The sequence below is a fragment of the Pinus tabuliformis genome, chromosome 1_2 (genome assembly GCF_031772625.1).
Source record: "Pinus tabuliformis cultivar Carrire ecotype Pingquan chromosome 1_2, CPIR1, whole genome shotgun sequence".
Lineage (NCBI taxonomy): Eukaryota > Viridiplantae > Streptophyta > Pinopsida > Pinales > Pinaceae > Pinus > Pinus tabuliformis.
The window spans coordinates 453,854,351-453,870,302 of NC_142298.1; the positions used below are offsets into that span (position 1 = coordinate 453,854,351).

The 15,952-nt window shown below is 34.9% G+C and overlaps 1 protein-coding gene across 1 annotated transcript in view; it reads right to left on the minus strand.

Moving 5' to 3' along the window:
* LOC149206322 (cysteine-rich receptor-like protein kinase 2) overlaps positions 1-13,884 on the minus strand; it is a 264,120-nt gene extending 250,236 nt beyond the window's left edge. Inside the window, exons 1-2 of the mRNA XM_089393674.1 lie at positions 12,724-13,884; positions 12,508-12,633 (exon numbers count right to left, since the gene is read on the minus strand). Coding sequence (XP_089249800.1) covers positions 12,508-12,633; positions 12,724-12,934 — 337 coding nt within the window. The 5' untranslated portion in view covers positions 12,935-13,884. The remainder of the gene's footprint in view (positions 1-12,507; positions 12,634-12,723) is intronic.
* Between the last annotated feature and the right edge of the window lie 2,068 nt (positions 13,885-15,952).

A 15,952-nucleotide genomic window follows, 5' to 3' on the forward strand; every position in this document is an offset into this window, starting at 1 on the left:
GATGGCTATTGGGGAGGTGAGGTGGCAGAAGTTTAATGAGGGCGGGCTCAACATAATTAAGGGTTTTTTAATTATATCGGGAGCAGCAAGATTGGTCATTTAAGTTATTAAATAACCGTGAGGGTTAATTAATCTTTTTTTAATGTGGCGGGGTCAAGGTTCTTAACTAGTTACAGATTAACTAATTAATCCCAATTAAAAGTGTATTATGGTTATATTTTAACCGAGGGGTGGGATATATGAGATTTTGGGGTTTCTACATAGTTAATGTAATAGGGAAGCGGGTAATTTGCATAGGGGAATTACTTAATAATATAAGTTAGTAGTTAATATGACATTGAATGGAAAAAACGCTAAGTCTAAAATATTTTCATGTGTATATTTAAAGCTTAGGCTAAATGAAAAGTGGGGTTTTTTTTGGAAAATATTTTAATTCCCCTAAGCAAAATAAGATTTTACTTAGGAAAAACTTTGTAAAGGGGATGAATGACTTATGAAGGGGGATGAATGTTGATAAAAGGGTTTCAAGTACTTCGGCATTATAAATTATTGGGCCGAAGGTCTGGTCCCTCCAATAGTCAGAGAAATGCTCTGAGCCCCTCTAACTTGATGAATGCCTTGGCACTTAGGGGAAATTAGTGAAAATGCAGGGAAAATGAGTAGGGAAGTTAATTATTTTTGACTTTGCTTGGTTGATGTGCCTTTTATGCGATACATGCCTTTGCCTTTTGATGAAAGTAAAAGATTTACACATTTAGACTTATTAAATTATTGAGCTCCTTTTTCACTCTACCTATCTACTTATCTACCAAGATTACACTGTTTGGTCAGATCTTTATTCTCTATTTCTACAATATGAAATTGAAAAATGAACTAGCCAAGCTTAAACTATTTGACTATTCATGAATTGTGTCATAGGTGACAAGCTGCACATATTTTTTTATTACACAAAAGTAAAAAGTAGTGGCATTTAGACTTGCACACTTTCCTGGTCCTTTCTTTTTGTTGGGGTTCATTTTCTTTCATTTTTTGACCATCTTTTTATTCTTTTCACCCTTTGATTTTTATTTTAGGGTATACCCTTTTTACATTTTTTAAATTTTTTTATTTTTTTACACAAATATGGAAAACCTTTGCAATAAGAAAAGGTATGAACATATTACATAGCTCATCAAGTCAATCATGATATATGACACCTATTGGTATAGGGGCATAACATGAAGGATCCCTCATTAGTTGTAAAGACTTGCATGTGGATTATACTATACTATTGAAGATATGAGATAACTTGTGGAACAATATTCAGTAATTGAATTTGGGATATCATTGATTTGGGAATTCGGGGAGATGGAAATTCGAGAACTTGGGAATTCAACTTGGGAGGTACACCTTTATGAGGTTAGGAGACAACTTGATGAAATTCAATCTATAATATTTCAAAACGATTAGAGACATTGACAAAGATTTTACCAAACTAAGATCAATGACAAGTATCGTTAAGAGAGAGTGTTGGAGATATGAACTCCTACTTGTTTTATTTTTAATGTGTGATCATCTTCATCATTTGCAATATTTATGTGAGTAGTTTTCTTCTATTTCTTAGGATATTGTTTATTATTTGGATTTAAGAGATTTGGTCCAACTAATATAGCTCCTAAATTAGTTAATGGTGGAGATATTCTCTCAATTAACTAGATTGTTTTTCTAATATAAATAATCTATATTGATGCATAGCTTGTTATATAAAAATGTAATATTGTATAATGATAATAATATATGTAGAATAACTTGTATATATAATAATTTATCTATTTGTATTCATATGTATTATATCACATCTTTCCATTATAATTGTACTGAATTTTAAAACTTATTTCCATACTCTATTGCAAGGAAAAATATTTTAAAAGAAAGGCTAAGGACATAGGCTCATTTCCACTGGCATATATTGTGCATAGGTAACAATACTTTATATATAAAATTAAAGAAACCATGTGGTATGAAAACCCAAAGAAGCGGTGATGTCCCCAAGCGTCAAACTTGTATTCCCTAATACGTAAAAAAAACATCCCAAAATAACCCAAAAAACATTGGATTTGCACTTTTATTATTTTCATTGGATTCAAAAAGTGAATGGTAAAAATTACGTTTTCAAAAAGAATATTGATAAGGGGATAATTCAAAGGAACTACTTTTCCTCTACCTAGATATATAAAACTAATCATTCCTATGTTTAGGTGATGAATCAAAAAAATTGTCCCCGTGCACAATTGGGTCGATATGAATAGTACTTGGTGAAACACACACCATCCTTTTATGGGGAATTATGGTTATAACACAATGAATAGGCTCCCATCTTTAGTCCTGATAGATTTATTGTAATATTGAGCAAATAAAATGATGAATTCAAGCAATAGATACATAGATGAAACAAGTACCTTAACTATACAACATCCCTCAGTTTTAGCCTAATTTTTCTTTATTCCATATATGTTGAAGAGTGTAATAATTTTTATTTTTCAACACTAAGTTGAACATACGATACAAGTTAACATAAAATTATTTCCAACCAACTTTGAGAGATTCATTAACATTATATTAAGATGAAAATGATGCAGGTGAGAAGGGCTTGTGGAACTTTAGTCTTTATTAGTTTTTTTAATAATCTGAGTAAGTACACTAAACAGAAATACACAAGCAATTTAGGCTGAGTGAAGATGAGGTACTCCTTGATCGTGAAATTAAAGTCTAGACCCGTGGTGAATGGTTCAATAATATGGGGATTAGATCAAATCGAGATTCTGTGGCTAAACAAGGGCTGAAACTGTAATCTTTCTTAGGAAGGATTATAGGCCTTAAAGGGTAAGAAGGATTATAGGCCTTAAAGGGTTAGAATCAAAAGCTTTGCTTATTTTTTTCTTTTTCTTTTTTTTGGGTAAATAAACAAAGATTATGTTACTCGAGAAAAATTAAATCATACACTATATTTTATTTCCACTAGTACGTCACTTAGGAAACTAGACTAATAGGATAATAATGGATATTTTTCCCATTTATACTATCCGAAATAAATATGAAAACTGAAAAGATAATATAGACTAAAACCATTTAACATTTTACAAGGTAAATTTGAACTTACAATATATATTATTGCAACTAAGTTGTTACTATCATATGTAAGAAAACATTAGTAAGAAGCCATATATTTCAATGGAGAATTGACTTGAATCTTGTCAAGTATATCACCCTCCTCCTTAGAGGTGGATAACTTGAGGTCTATTAGCATTTTAGCAAGGATCAAGACTTTGTTCATAAACCTCTCAGTATGTCGTTGCATTTTGTCAATGCATTGGATAATTTCTTATCGTTCCACTAAGATTTCCCCATTATAGTTTTCAACTGCCAATAGATATTCATTGTTTGCATATACCTTATCTATCAAGTTTTCGTATTTCCAATATTTGGTACCCAACTCGTTACCTCTTCTTTGAATTCTGTGTCAGCGATAAAGAGTCATTTAATTTTGACTTCTCACCCTCCTTTTTCAATTTCCTTGTCGATTAAAGGAGGGGTAAGCCAAACATAAATAATAGTAGATTTCTCTGCCACAAGTTGGGCCCTTGAATTGCAAGGGGGATACAACATTTATTCCCTATGTGATTATTAATATGACTATGATGAACCATTGTGACTAATTGACCAACATAAGGTAAGGGAAGTGAAAAGGGAGAGAGACTAAAGCCTAGAACACCGAAGGAATGATAAAACGAATGTCCTTGAGAGGATATAGGGTGTAAAGAACATAACAAAAAGAGTAAAGGAAAAATTCTCATTCGAGGGAAATCCAAGAAGAGACTCCAAGGAGAAAATCCTAACAAGTAAAAGAGAGAGGCCTTGACCAAGCCAAAATCAAAGGAAATAGAAAGATAATTGAGAGAACTGAACACAGTAACACAGAAGCACTTTTAGATTAAAGAAATCCTAGAAGAAAGACTAAAACAAAAGATAAACAAATGAAGAAAAGTATGATGGTCAGAGAGAAAATAGAGGGAACCACCTGGTTTTAGATGAGCGAGTTAAATTTCTTTGAAACTAAAACCATGGCCTCTGTGCCAACCTCTCATACCCTGATCCTAAATTGACCTCTTGGGGAACAACATTTGATGCCTTGGAGAAGGCCAAAGTGCCCATCCCTTGATTTTTATATTTGCTACTTTGATATCTATGGTATCAATATAGAGAGACTCCTTCTTAGATAACCCTTTCACCCATGAAGTTATGCTTGGAAAGAAAGAAAAAATAACATTAAACTATCAATCTTCAACAAGAATCCAATTAATATACAAATGACACTAAACATCTCAATGTGTGGGTTGTGTTTCTTCTCAATATTTTTGTGTTCTTGCTCTAAATTTCCAATCCATGCCATGAAAATAGTTTGGATGAGCACCTTCTCAACAAAATGATGTTTTAAAATGGAGCTAAGCAACATATCAAAAAATAAAACATCAAACATTATGTTGTGATGAAGTTCCTAGTGCACATTGAAGAGAATTGAATACATGCGCCAAGTAGTTGGCTACCTAAACCCCCATCACCTTTTCCCATCACATCCCTTTAAATCTCCATTACTACTTATGACTATCCCTCGGTGTGGGGAGGTTATCCTCCACCACAATTCATGGGCATTGTGATTTGAATGGCTCAATGATATTGTCATTCCACTAAGTGTGTAGAGAGAGATTGGTATATTTACTGTCTTCATTTTCTGATTTATTGATAAGTTTGTTTTCAATCCTTTTCACTTGTTTAACTGTTGAAGTATAAATGTCTTTTAGAAGTGTGTGAATTTTCTCTAGGCCTCCTTCTAGCCTCCATCTGACCTCCAACATATTGAAACTTTTGATGGGGACAAGCCATTCTGTAATGTTTTTGTCATCCCTATTATTAATTGAGAATCCCCTTCAATAATAAGATTTCCAAAGTGACTCTTGATGGCTACCTATACGCAAACTCTAGAGAAAATAACTCTCCATCATCCTTGTTGTCAATTCTTAAGAAGCTTGCATAGATTTTGAGCAGTGATCTATGCACTCCCTAAACACCCACTAAAACTAGTTGGATTAGGGTTTGATTTAGATTTCTTTCAAAATTATTTTTAAGGAATCCCCTAGGAGGAGACTGTTAGGATATTCCGACACATAGGAAATAGTTAAGTACAACTTGGTCTAGTGTAGAGTTAGGTATAGAGTTAGGTAAAGTGTGCTTCTTTACCATTGTACATTTTGTAACTTACAATCCGACGGTCATGATATGTAGTGATCCGATGGTTCATTCTCTCCTCGGTATTATCGACACTTGATCCGTGGCTTGACACCCGATTGGTCCATGAATTCTATTTAAAGCGCATGGAGGGTCATTTGTAGGGTAATCCATGCATGTGAGAAACATATGTAAATTTTCATTCTTTTATTAATAAATTGCCTGAAGTGGCCGCGTTGGCTCAGGCCGTGGACTGTTTCCCTCTTTGAGGGCTTTAACCACGTCAAAATACTGGTGTATTGATCTGCGATCTAGTTGTGAGCGGTGTCCTTTTGGTGTTCTGTCTGAGGAACTTACCTTGTAAATTCCTACATGGTATCAGAGCTATTTGAGGGCCGCGTCCGTTGGTGATCCAAATCTGAAGCCGGTAGAACTGCATCCAACTGCCGTTTCCTAGATTTGCTTTTTCTGACTGCTTTCGGGCCGAGAGGACTGCTCTGTTGTGTTGGGAGCATCTGTTCCAGTGAGGAACCCCTTTCGTTTCACGCGAAAAGGTTTCTGGTAGCCCTAGCTGCGTCATTTTTAAGATCTGGAGGTATACAATGTTTATTTGCAGTTTACTGTTATTTTCTCTCAGCTTATTTCAGTTTCGGTTTATTTAGCTTTTTTTTAATCGGATCTATACCTTTCATTTCTGCGTATGCTCTTTGCCCTGTGACTCTGTGCGATCTGGGCAAATCAAAAACAGAAAGGAAGGATTTTTCTCATGCGTATGCTCTTTTCCCTGCACCTTAGTGTGATCTCGGAAAATCAGAAACATTGAGAAAAATATTTAGTTTTTCGGCCAAAGCTAACTTTGAGCTACAAGGTTCATTTTTGAAAATATTTAGTTTTTTTTCTAAAGCTAACTTCGAGCCATAAGTTTCATTTTCTTTGCATGTCCGTGTTGGGTTTTGTGTTTTTTGTTTTGTAGGGAAAAAGAGCTTTCTCAAAGCAAGCACGCAACCCAAAGCACCCCCCCCCTCTCTCTCTCTCTCTCTCTCAAATTTTTTGTATAGATCAATTGGTTCAAAGCTATTTTAAGAGAGTAGAGGTCTTGGGTTCAAGTCTCCATTTTGTGGGGGCAGACTTTTTCATTTCCGCACATTCCCGCACTTCGTCGGCAACTTCAACAACTTTTTTTCAAAAAGCCATAACTTCTTCATCCGGAAGCCGTTTTCAGAGCTGTTTTTTTTAAAATAGCCTAATTTTTCGAGATCTATCCATTGGAACACTTATTTTTAGCATCTTTAGCTTCAGTTTCCTTTGAAATGGAAATTCAATACCAAGTTACCCTTGACAGCACCAACTACTTCCAATGGTTGGCTTACATTGAGGATTTACTTAGAAGTAAAGGTCTCTACAGAATAGCCTCAGGCCAAGAAAAGAAACCGAAGGATGAAGATAAGGCTGCTAAATGGGAAAATAGGCAAGATCAAGCACGTGGATTGATAGGGATGTCTATTTCTCCAGATCTTAGATTCCATATTGCAGAAATTGATGCTCCTGATGAAGCAATGAAACAAATCAATAAATTTTTTGGGATTAAAAATGAAATTAGAGCCCATCAACTTGAAAATGAGTTGCTTACATTGGACCCTAATAATTTTTCTTGCATTGAATATTTCTTGTCCAAGTTCAAGACCCTTAGATATCTTTTGGAAGGTGTTAAAGTTAAGAAAGAAGATAGTAACCTTATCTATTCCATTCTTACAAAGTTGGGACCAACCTACTCTGTGTTTGTTTCCACCTTCCATTCTACAAGAGAAGCCTTCATTTCTCAAGGAACAGACTACAAGTCCCCTTCCTTTGACTCTTTTTGTGATTCTTTAATAAGAGAACAAGAAAAACTCTTACACCTTGGTCTTCTTAATCTTGGAAACTCTTCCAAGAAAGCGTTAGCCGCCCAGCAGCAACCAAATTCAAAGAATCCTAAGAAGTCATATCCTAAAAAGAATGGGCCTAAACCAAACAAGGGTCCTAAGCAATTCCAGCCCCAAAATGAAAAATCATTTCAACAAAATGATAAGACAAATAAAAACAAAGGGAAGAAGACTGATATACATTGCAATTTTTGTAATCGAGATGGCCACTTAGAATCAAAATGCTTTAAGAAGATGGAAGCCTTGGAAGCAGCAATGAAGAAGCATAACATCCATTTGGGGCAATCTTCAACTTCAACTTCATCTTCAGGAATGGCACTTTCTACATGTGGTTGTCAAGCATCTCGGTCTGGCTATGCATTAAATGTATCTTCTTCTTCTCATTCTCATGAGTGGCTCATTGATTCTGGAGCTTCTTATCACATGGCCAAAAACAAAGCCATGTTTTCTTCTTTAAATGATTGTAACACCAAAAATATATATGTTGGTGATGATAGATCTCTTAATGTTGTAGGGACTGGAACTGTTCATCTAGACAATGGTTAGTTTAATGATGTATTATGTGTTCCAACCTTATCCTGCAACCTTCTATCTTTATATCAGATAACTCATTCAGGTGAAGGTAAAATCGTTGAATTTTCACCTCATGATGTTGTAATCAAGGACTTAAGAGATCCTAAACAGATTTTGGCTACTGGCATTGCTGATGATTCTACAAGGTTGTATAAGTTTCACAACTTTGGGTCATCAAATCTTCCCTCAATATTTGTTGCTCATAATGATGAAGTGAGCAAACTTTGGCATGAGCGATTTGGTCACTTAAACTATCGCTCCCTTCAACATCTATGTAAAGAAAATATGGTGACAAGTCTTCCTATGGTAACTTGCAGAGATGGTGTTTGTTCCAGATGTGTACTCGGAAAACATCATCGGGACAGTTTTGAAAAATGTGCCTCTTGGCACGCCTTAGCCCCTTTACAGCTTGTGCATAGTGATTTATGTGGTCCACTTCCAGTTGTGTCATTCTCTGGCTGCAAGTATTTCTTAACTTTCATTGATGATTTCTCCAGACGCACTTGGGTATACTTTTTAAAACTCAAGAGTGAAGTATTTAACACTTTTTTGGCCTTCAAGGCCTTTGTTGAAAAACAATTTGGACATCATATTCTTAAGTTAAGATCTGATAATGGCGGAGAATATGTTAAAAACACATTCATCAACTATTGCACTGAGAATGGAATTCAAATGCAACATACTATTCCATATACTCCACAACAAAATGGTGTAGCTGAAAGGAAGAATCGCACCTTAAAGGAAATGGCTAGTTGTATGCTACAATCTAAAGGACTTGGTCTTAGTTTTTGGGCAGAAGCAATTAACTGTGCAAATTACATAATAAATCGCACTCCTACTAAGGCTTTAAAGAATATCACTCCAGAAGAAGCATGGAGCTCAATCAAACCAGATGTAAGTCACTTTCGTGTTTTTGGAAGTGAAGCGTGGGCCCATATTCCAGATGAAAATCATAAAGCTTTAGAACCTAAGAGTGAAAAATCTACTTTTGTTGGATATTCTGAAGATGTCAAAGGCTATAGACTTATTCCATTTAAGTCCAAAAATGTTATCATTAGAAGAGATGTAAAATTTGATGAAAATATATCGGCCTGCGAGCCTAGTCCGACAGATGTGCCACCTCTCCCTATCTCTTCTACCTTTGAAAACATTTCTTCTTCAGATGATGAAAGTGAGGATGACAATCCTCCCCCACCATCTCAGGATCCTCCTTCAGCTCCTGAGCTTCCAAAATGGGTTCGTGCTACTCGAGATGCAGCAGGTGATCTTGCCGGTGATCCTACAGATCAGCGATGCACACGTTCTCAGTTCAAGAGAGCCTCTTCTTTACTGGCTCAAGCTCCAGTAAATTATGATCCTGACACCTTTGCAGAAGTTTCTAGCCATCCAGATTGGGAAGCAGCTATGAATGAAGAATATCATTCATTGTTGGCAAATGATACATGGGATCTTGTTCCTCTACCAAAGGGACGAAAACTTGTTAGATGCAAGTGGGTTTATAGAACCAAGTATGGACCAGATGGGAAAGTTGATAAACATAAAGCTCGTCTTGTTGCTAAAGGCTTTTCACAGGTTGAAGGCATTGACTACACTGAAACCTTCTCCCCTGTTGCCAAAATGAACTCTATCCGCCTTGTTCTTTCCCTTGCTGCCTCTTTCAAATGGGAAGTCCATCAGATGGATGTTAAATCTGCCTTCTTGCATGGAGACTTGCATGAGGAAATCTATATGGAACAACCCATTGGCTTCATACAAACAGACTTCAGCCTTGTATGTCGACTTAAGAAATCACTTTATGGTCTCAAGCAAGCTCCTCGGGCTTGGTATGCCAAAATGGATAGCTTTCTTTTAGAATCTGGCTTTTCTAGGTGTCATTCTGACAATACTGTCTACACCAAGAAAGTGGGCAACTCTCTTATCATCCTTGTTCTTTATGTTGATGATCTTATCCTTACTGGTAGTGATCCCAACCTTATAAACCATGTGAAGTCTAGCCTTAAAAGGAAATTTGAAATGACAGACTTAGGACACTTACACTATTTTCTCGGTCTTCAAGTCTTGCAATCCAAGGATGGTATTTCCCTTTCCCAGTCCAAGTATGCTTGTGATATTCTACGTCATTTTCACATGGAAGACTGTAAGCCAGCCCCTTCTCCCTTTCAGTCTGGAGTCAAACTTTCAGTCACTTGCAATTCTCCTGAAGTTGATGCTACCTTATACCGTCAACTTGTAGGAAAACTTTTGTATCTAACCCATACTCGTCCTGACCTTTCCTTTGCTGTTGGCCTTGTTGCTCGGTTCATGCAAAACCCCCGTGAAAGTCATTGGAAAGCAGCTAAAATAATACTTCGTTATGTTCGAGGTACAGTTCAGTTTGGGATTCATTACAGTGCCGAAGCAGCTCCTCTATTGGTTGGTTTCACTGATTCCGATTGGGCTGGTGACCCTGATGATCGGAAGTCTACTGCCGGTTATGTGTTCACTCTTGGTTCAGGACCTATTACATGGGCTTGTAAGAAACAAGCTGCCATTTCTCTTTCATCAGCAGAAGCAGAGTATCGTGGTGCCGTAGAAGCTAGTAAGGAAGCCTTGTGGCTTCGTCAGATCCTGTCAGAGTTTGGCTTTTAGCAGCAGCATCCGACTACACTTTGGTGTGATAATCAAAGTGCCATTCAGCTATGCAAAGATCCAGTCCAACATCAGCGCAGCAAACACATTGAACTGCACATGCACTTCATCAGAAAGCTCATTCATGACCATGTTCTTGAAGTGCAACATTGTTCAACAGATGATCAAGTGGCAGACGTCTTTACAAAGGCTCTCACAGAGGCAAAGTTCACTAAACTTCGATTTCTGGTTGGAGTTCAGGAAGTTGTCACTAAGGGGGGATAGGCTCTAGTGCCTCCTTCCTTCTCCTATTGTGTCATATTTGTAAATCCTTCAATCCTATCCCAAGTTGTTCTTAAGGGGGGATGTTAGGATATTCTGACACATAGGAAATAGTTAAGTACAACTTGGTCTAGTGTAGAGTTAGGTAAAGTGTGCTTCTTTACCATTGTACATTGTGTAACTTACAATCCGACGGTCACGATATGTAGTGATCCGATGGTTCATTCTCTCCTCGGTATTATCGACACTTGATCCGTGGCTTGACACCCGATTGGTCCATGAATTCTATTTAAAGCGCATGGAGGGTCATTTGTAGGGTAATCCGTGCATGTGAGAAACATATGTAAATTTTCATTCTTTTATTAATAAATTGCCTGAAGTGGCCACGTTGGCTCAGGCCGTGGACTATTTCCCTCTTTGAGGGTTTTAACCACGTTAAAATACTGGTGTATTGATCTGCGATCTGGTTGTCAGCGGTGTCCTTTTGGTGTTCTGTCTGATGAACTTACCCTGTAAATTCCTACAGAGACATCCAATGGTTTGGGCGGGAGCATTGAGGGAGGTAAGGAGTAGAAATTAGAGTAGAAAATGCCAAGGGCTTGAAGAAGTGAGGCCTCTTGTGCATTGCAAGTCTAGTCCTAGGTAGACTAGTTTTGTGCAAGAACTAATTCTTTTATATTTTCTCAATTCTTTTCCAAATGAAATCTTTTGAGGTTGAAAGGTGTTCAATGATTCTTCTATTTCTCTCCTACCAATCTCCCATACAATAAATCCTAGAAGCAATTCCCAGTCCTTGTTGATGATTGTATGAGAAAATGTTGTACTCAATTGATTTGATTGTAAAAATATTAGCAGCTTCGCAAAAAAGACTAGAGAAAAACAACAATTGAGTAAAAAATTAGCATCTTTTAAATTATTTTTTTTATATATGAGCAAAGACCCAATACTTAAAATCCCCTTCTTTGTAAATGGTCCCAACTTAAAAATTTTCCATAAGTTAATAGCCATAGAAATAAAAAAACCTTATAGAATTGGCATAAATATAAAGATTGTAAACTTCTAAAGATATACTTAGCAATAGATTTAGGGTTATATTTACCAGTATGTTTGTACCCTCAACACAACTTGTTAAACTCACAAAAACTTTCAAACTTTAAATTTAAACTCGCAAATACTTCCAAACCTTAAACTTCTAAAGATATACTTAAAATCCCCTTCTTTGTAAATGGTCCCAACTTAAAATTTTTCCATAAGTTAATAGCCATAGAAATCAAAAAAACCTTATAAAATTGGCATAAATATAAAGATTGTAAACTTCTAACAATATACTTATTAATAAATTTCAGATTATATTTACCAATATGTTTGTACCCTCACCCCCAAATTGTTAAACTCACAAAAACTTTCAAACTTTAAATTTAAACTCGCAAATACTTCCAAACCTTAAACTTCTAAAGATATACTTAGCAATAGGTACTCGCACATACTTCCAAAACTTAATATTTACATCGTATAAATATTATTAAACTCATACAAACTTTCAAATTTTAAATTTGAACGGGCACATACTTCCAAAACCTTAAAATTTACATCCTATAAAGATTAAAATGTAAAATATTACTCTATTCTAAATATAGATGATGATAAATACAGTCATGTACATTCATCTTTCCTCAATTTTCTCATTTTTGCTAGTATTGTTGCAGGGATGGATTTCATGGCTGATTAATATTTAAAACATCACTATAGATTTTATTTCTAATTCATAAAATGCTTAAATATCCGTAAAAGAGGTTCATTTTTCATTCTTTTAAACTATGATTTATAAACTCACTCATTCATTTTTTTAAAATCATCTTACCTGGAAGCGATTTCCTATTGCTGGGATTAGTAACTTTCCGTTTCCAAAATACAACCAACCCAAGCAAGGCCACCGCAACAACCGCACCACCGATGCTCAATCCCAACACTTTGGGGAGACTTTTTCCTGCAGCGAACAATAATTGGCATCACTATACTGAATTAGCAAAGGCTTTTCAGATTTTCCTAGTGATCTAAATATGTATGACAATATTACCTTGTGTTGGCCTCGATGCTGGTATAGAAGGACCACTTTTATTTCCACTTCCATTTACGGCTTTGAACAGAGGCACACCATCATTGTAAAACTTGTAGCTGTCATAACGAATTAGACAGTTATCGAAGAAGGCGAATCCTTGGCTGGTACCAGCTGGGCAGGAGCCCAAATAATCGAACGTAATGTTTAGGCACTGACTACACCGAGTCATATTAGGTATTCTCCAACATTCAGCCAGAGAATAAACCCCATGATCACTCAGTACACTGTAACCCAGAGAACTGGACACAGCATTATCGATAAGCCTCTGCAAAAGAGAGGCAGTTTCCAATCCATGACACCCTTTGCCTCTGTGCCGTTTACTTTAATGTTATTGCACAACGCAAAGATCCAAAACGCATCCAGTGAGAAGCTGGACGTGGCATATTCCAAAATGCATCCACTGAGAAGAACTCTTCCGTAACTGAGACTTCCATTACAATAAAAATCTAAATACTCTGTAGCTTTTGAAACGCATCCCCGACAAGTAGAGGCATTCAGATCTCCCCTGCACTGAGCAAAACCAAACATCTTATCTCCATTCTCTCCATAACTGAAATCACTGTAGCCCGTCTTGTTAACATTGTCAAGCACTGAATTGATAACCACCTTCAAGTTCCTTTGCAGAGCACTTCCATTCGTGATACTATCGTTACTGCAATGGTGTGCCCGGTAAACTGTAGGACTATCGGGCGGAGGTAATGAGTGTATGAAATCGAAAGTTAATGGTAATGTTAGTAGAAAGAGCATTAAGGAGACAGAGAATTTGGGTTTCGCAGTGAAAATGAAGTGAATCATTTCCGCTGTGTAATTACAGACCATGTTGGAGGAAGTGGCCATTCTGTAATTGGAATCAATCTGCGGAAAACTTGAAAGATTGTCAGAGCCGCCTTTCTTTTATGAAGATGGGTCCGGTCGAAAGGGAAGAGAAGATTGGAGTACCGTGTTGAAACGGTTACGGTTTCTTTTACGAAGAAGGGTAAGGCTCGGCAGGCCCATGGGCTCTTTGCTGGTTCGATCAAACAATTTTCGAGGAGATCAGGTTCAAATGGAAGAGAAGATTAGACTGCCGTGTTGAAGCGGTTAACCCTAGATGAGAGTTTCTTGAAGGTTCGATGTGGATAAGATATTGGGACATGTTTGAAAAGAATATTTCAATGTGAGGTTGACAATTTTTGTTCATTTGTAATTCATAACTTTGAATGATCAAAGAACGCGGTTTCTTTCAGTCCTGATGGAGCTAGGTGAGGTTGATCTTTTTTGTTGATAATTTTGAATGATCAAATAACGTTCCCTTCAATCCTTATGGACCTAGGTTTAACGTAGTGTAAGTTAAGAATGGGTGAAGCTTATTTATTTATAAGCAAATATAAATATAATAATTGGGTTGATAATTTTTGTTCATGTGTGGTAGATGTTTTTGAATGATGAAAGAACGTTCCTTTCAATCCTTATGGACGTAGGTTTACCGTACTGTAAGTTAAGATTGGTTTAAATATATTTATTTATAAGTAAATATAAATATAATAATTGGGATTTTTTAAAATCTTTATTCATAAGGTTAAAAAATGAGAATAAATATTAGTTTGTTGAATATATAATGATAATGTGTTTATATAAAAAAATATAAGTAAAATAGTGTAGTTATATAAATTAAATGATTGGTAAATGTTAATAGATATATATTTATGATAGGGATCAAAATACTTATTTATGATATATATAGTTAATAGGCATGTTATTTTAGAATAGGGATGCCTGAATTTTAGTTGACAATATTTGCTATAATTAGAAACAAAAATAAATATGAAGATGTGGTAAAAATATTTCACTTTCACTACTAGACATAAATACAATATCTATATTTTCATATGAAGTAACATAATTTTATACCAACATTAAAGAGACATAAGATAATTAAAAATAAAGATAAAAAATATTATATTTTCACTTTTGAGAATGATGATGCATAATTACTATGCTTTCTATAAATGTTTGACTAATATTTATGTTAACTAATTTATTTCAATACCAATTTAGAGAGAAAAAATTATATATATCCCAAGGGATAATTCGAGGTTGTGTGTACCAGGCTAGTTCCACATGTATATCCTCTTAAGAGTTTACAAAGCTCGAAGTCAATACAACAATATGTATCAAGATATTATAACTCAACATGTCGCTAGCGGGGTTTTGAGCTAAAGATAACAATAATTCCACTAAACCACCCAAGATAACCCCAATTAACTATCTATATATATATAGATATAGATATAGATATATATTCAAAGAAAAGAAGTAATTGAAACTAAAAACAATTAATTAGTTTATAATAAGAAAGAGATGTGTAATTCAATAAAATGAATATTTGACATAATAATAATAATAATAATGCTATAGGTTATAAATAAAATATTTAAAAATATATTAATAACTGAAAAACATTTTAATGTGAACAATGTGATCCATAAATAAAATATTTCAATAAACATGTTAATAAAATATTTGAATGTTATCTGTATATTATATATGGTTAAAAAAGAAAACGGATATTGTATAAAGCAACTCAAAAAATAACCTCTTAATAGGCAGATTTTATAGCCAAATATGAGAGTTGTGTATTTCCTTGTTTTCCAAACTTTGAGTTGACACATGTTCTTTTTAAAATTAAAATAAAATATTCTCTAAATGAAAACACAATGTCGGCCATAATAAAAAAATGAAAATCATATTTGATTAGTTTTAATTAAAAGCATAAAAGACAATAATCTCACTCTTATCCTCTTATATGAGTTCATTGTTGATATTACAACCAAGTATAAAGGATATGTAATAAGAATATTTCACTCTCATTGTCTGCCATAAATAAAATATTTTGATGTTTATGTTAAGTAACATAATTTATATCAATTTTACATGGAGATTAGTATAGATTGATCTTACTATGATTTTATGAAGGGCTAAAAGGATCAAATCTCAAAATGCACACCTCAAGAGATTTGATCCCTCTTTTCTCTTGGTAAAACTATCAATAAGATAGATATACTCTTTCTCTCGTTATGAAATTGCACTTTTGAACAATTAAATAGATACAACTCCTTGAAACTCAAAATGCCAAAAAAAACTTTATTAAATTTTAAACAAAATTATCCCAAAAAATATACATCAAAAAAAAAGCTAAAATGTAAAC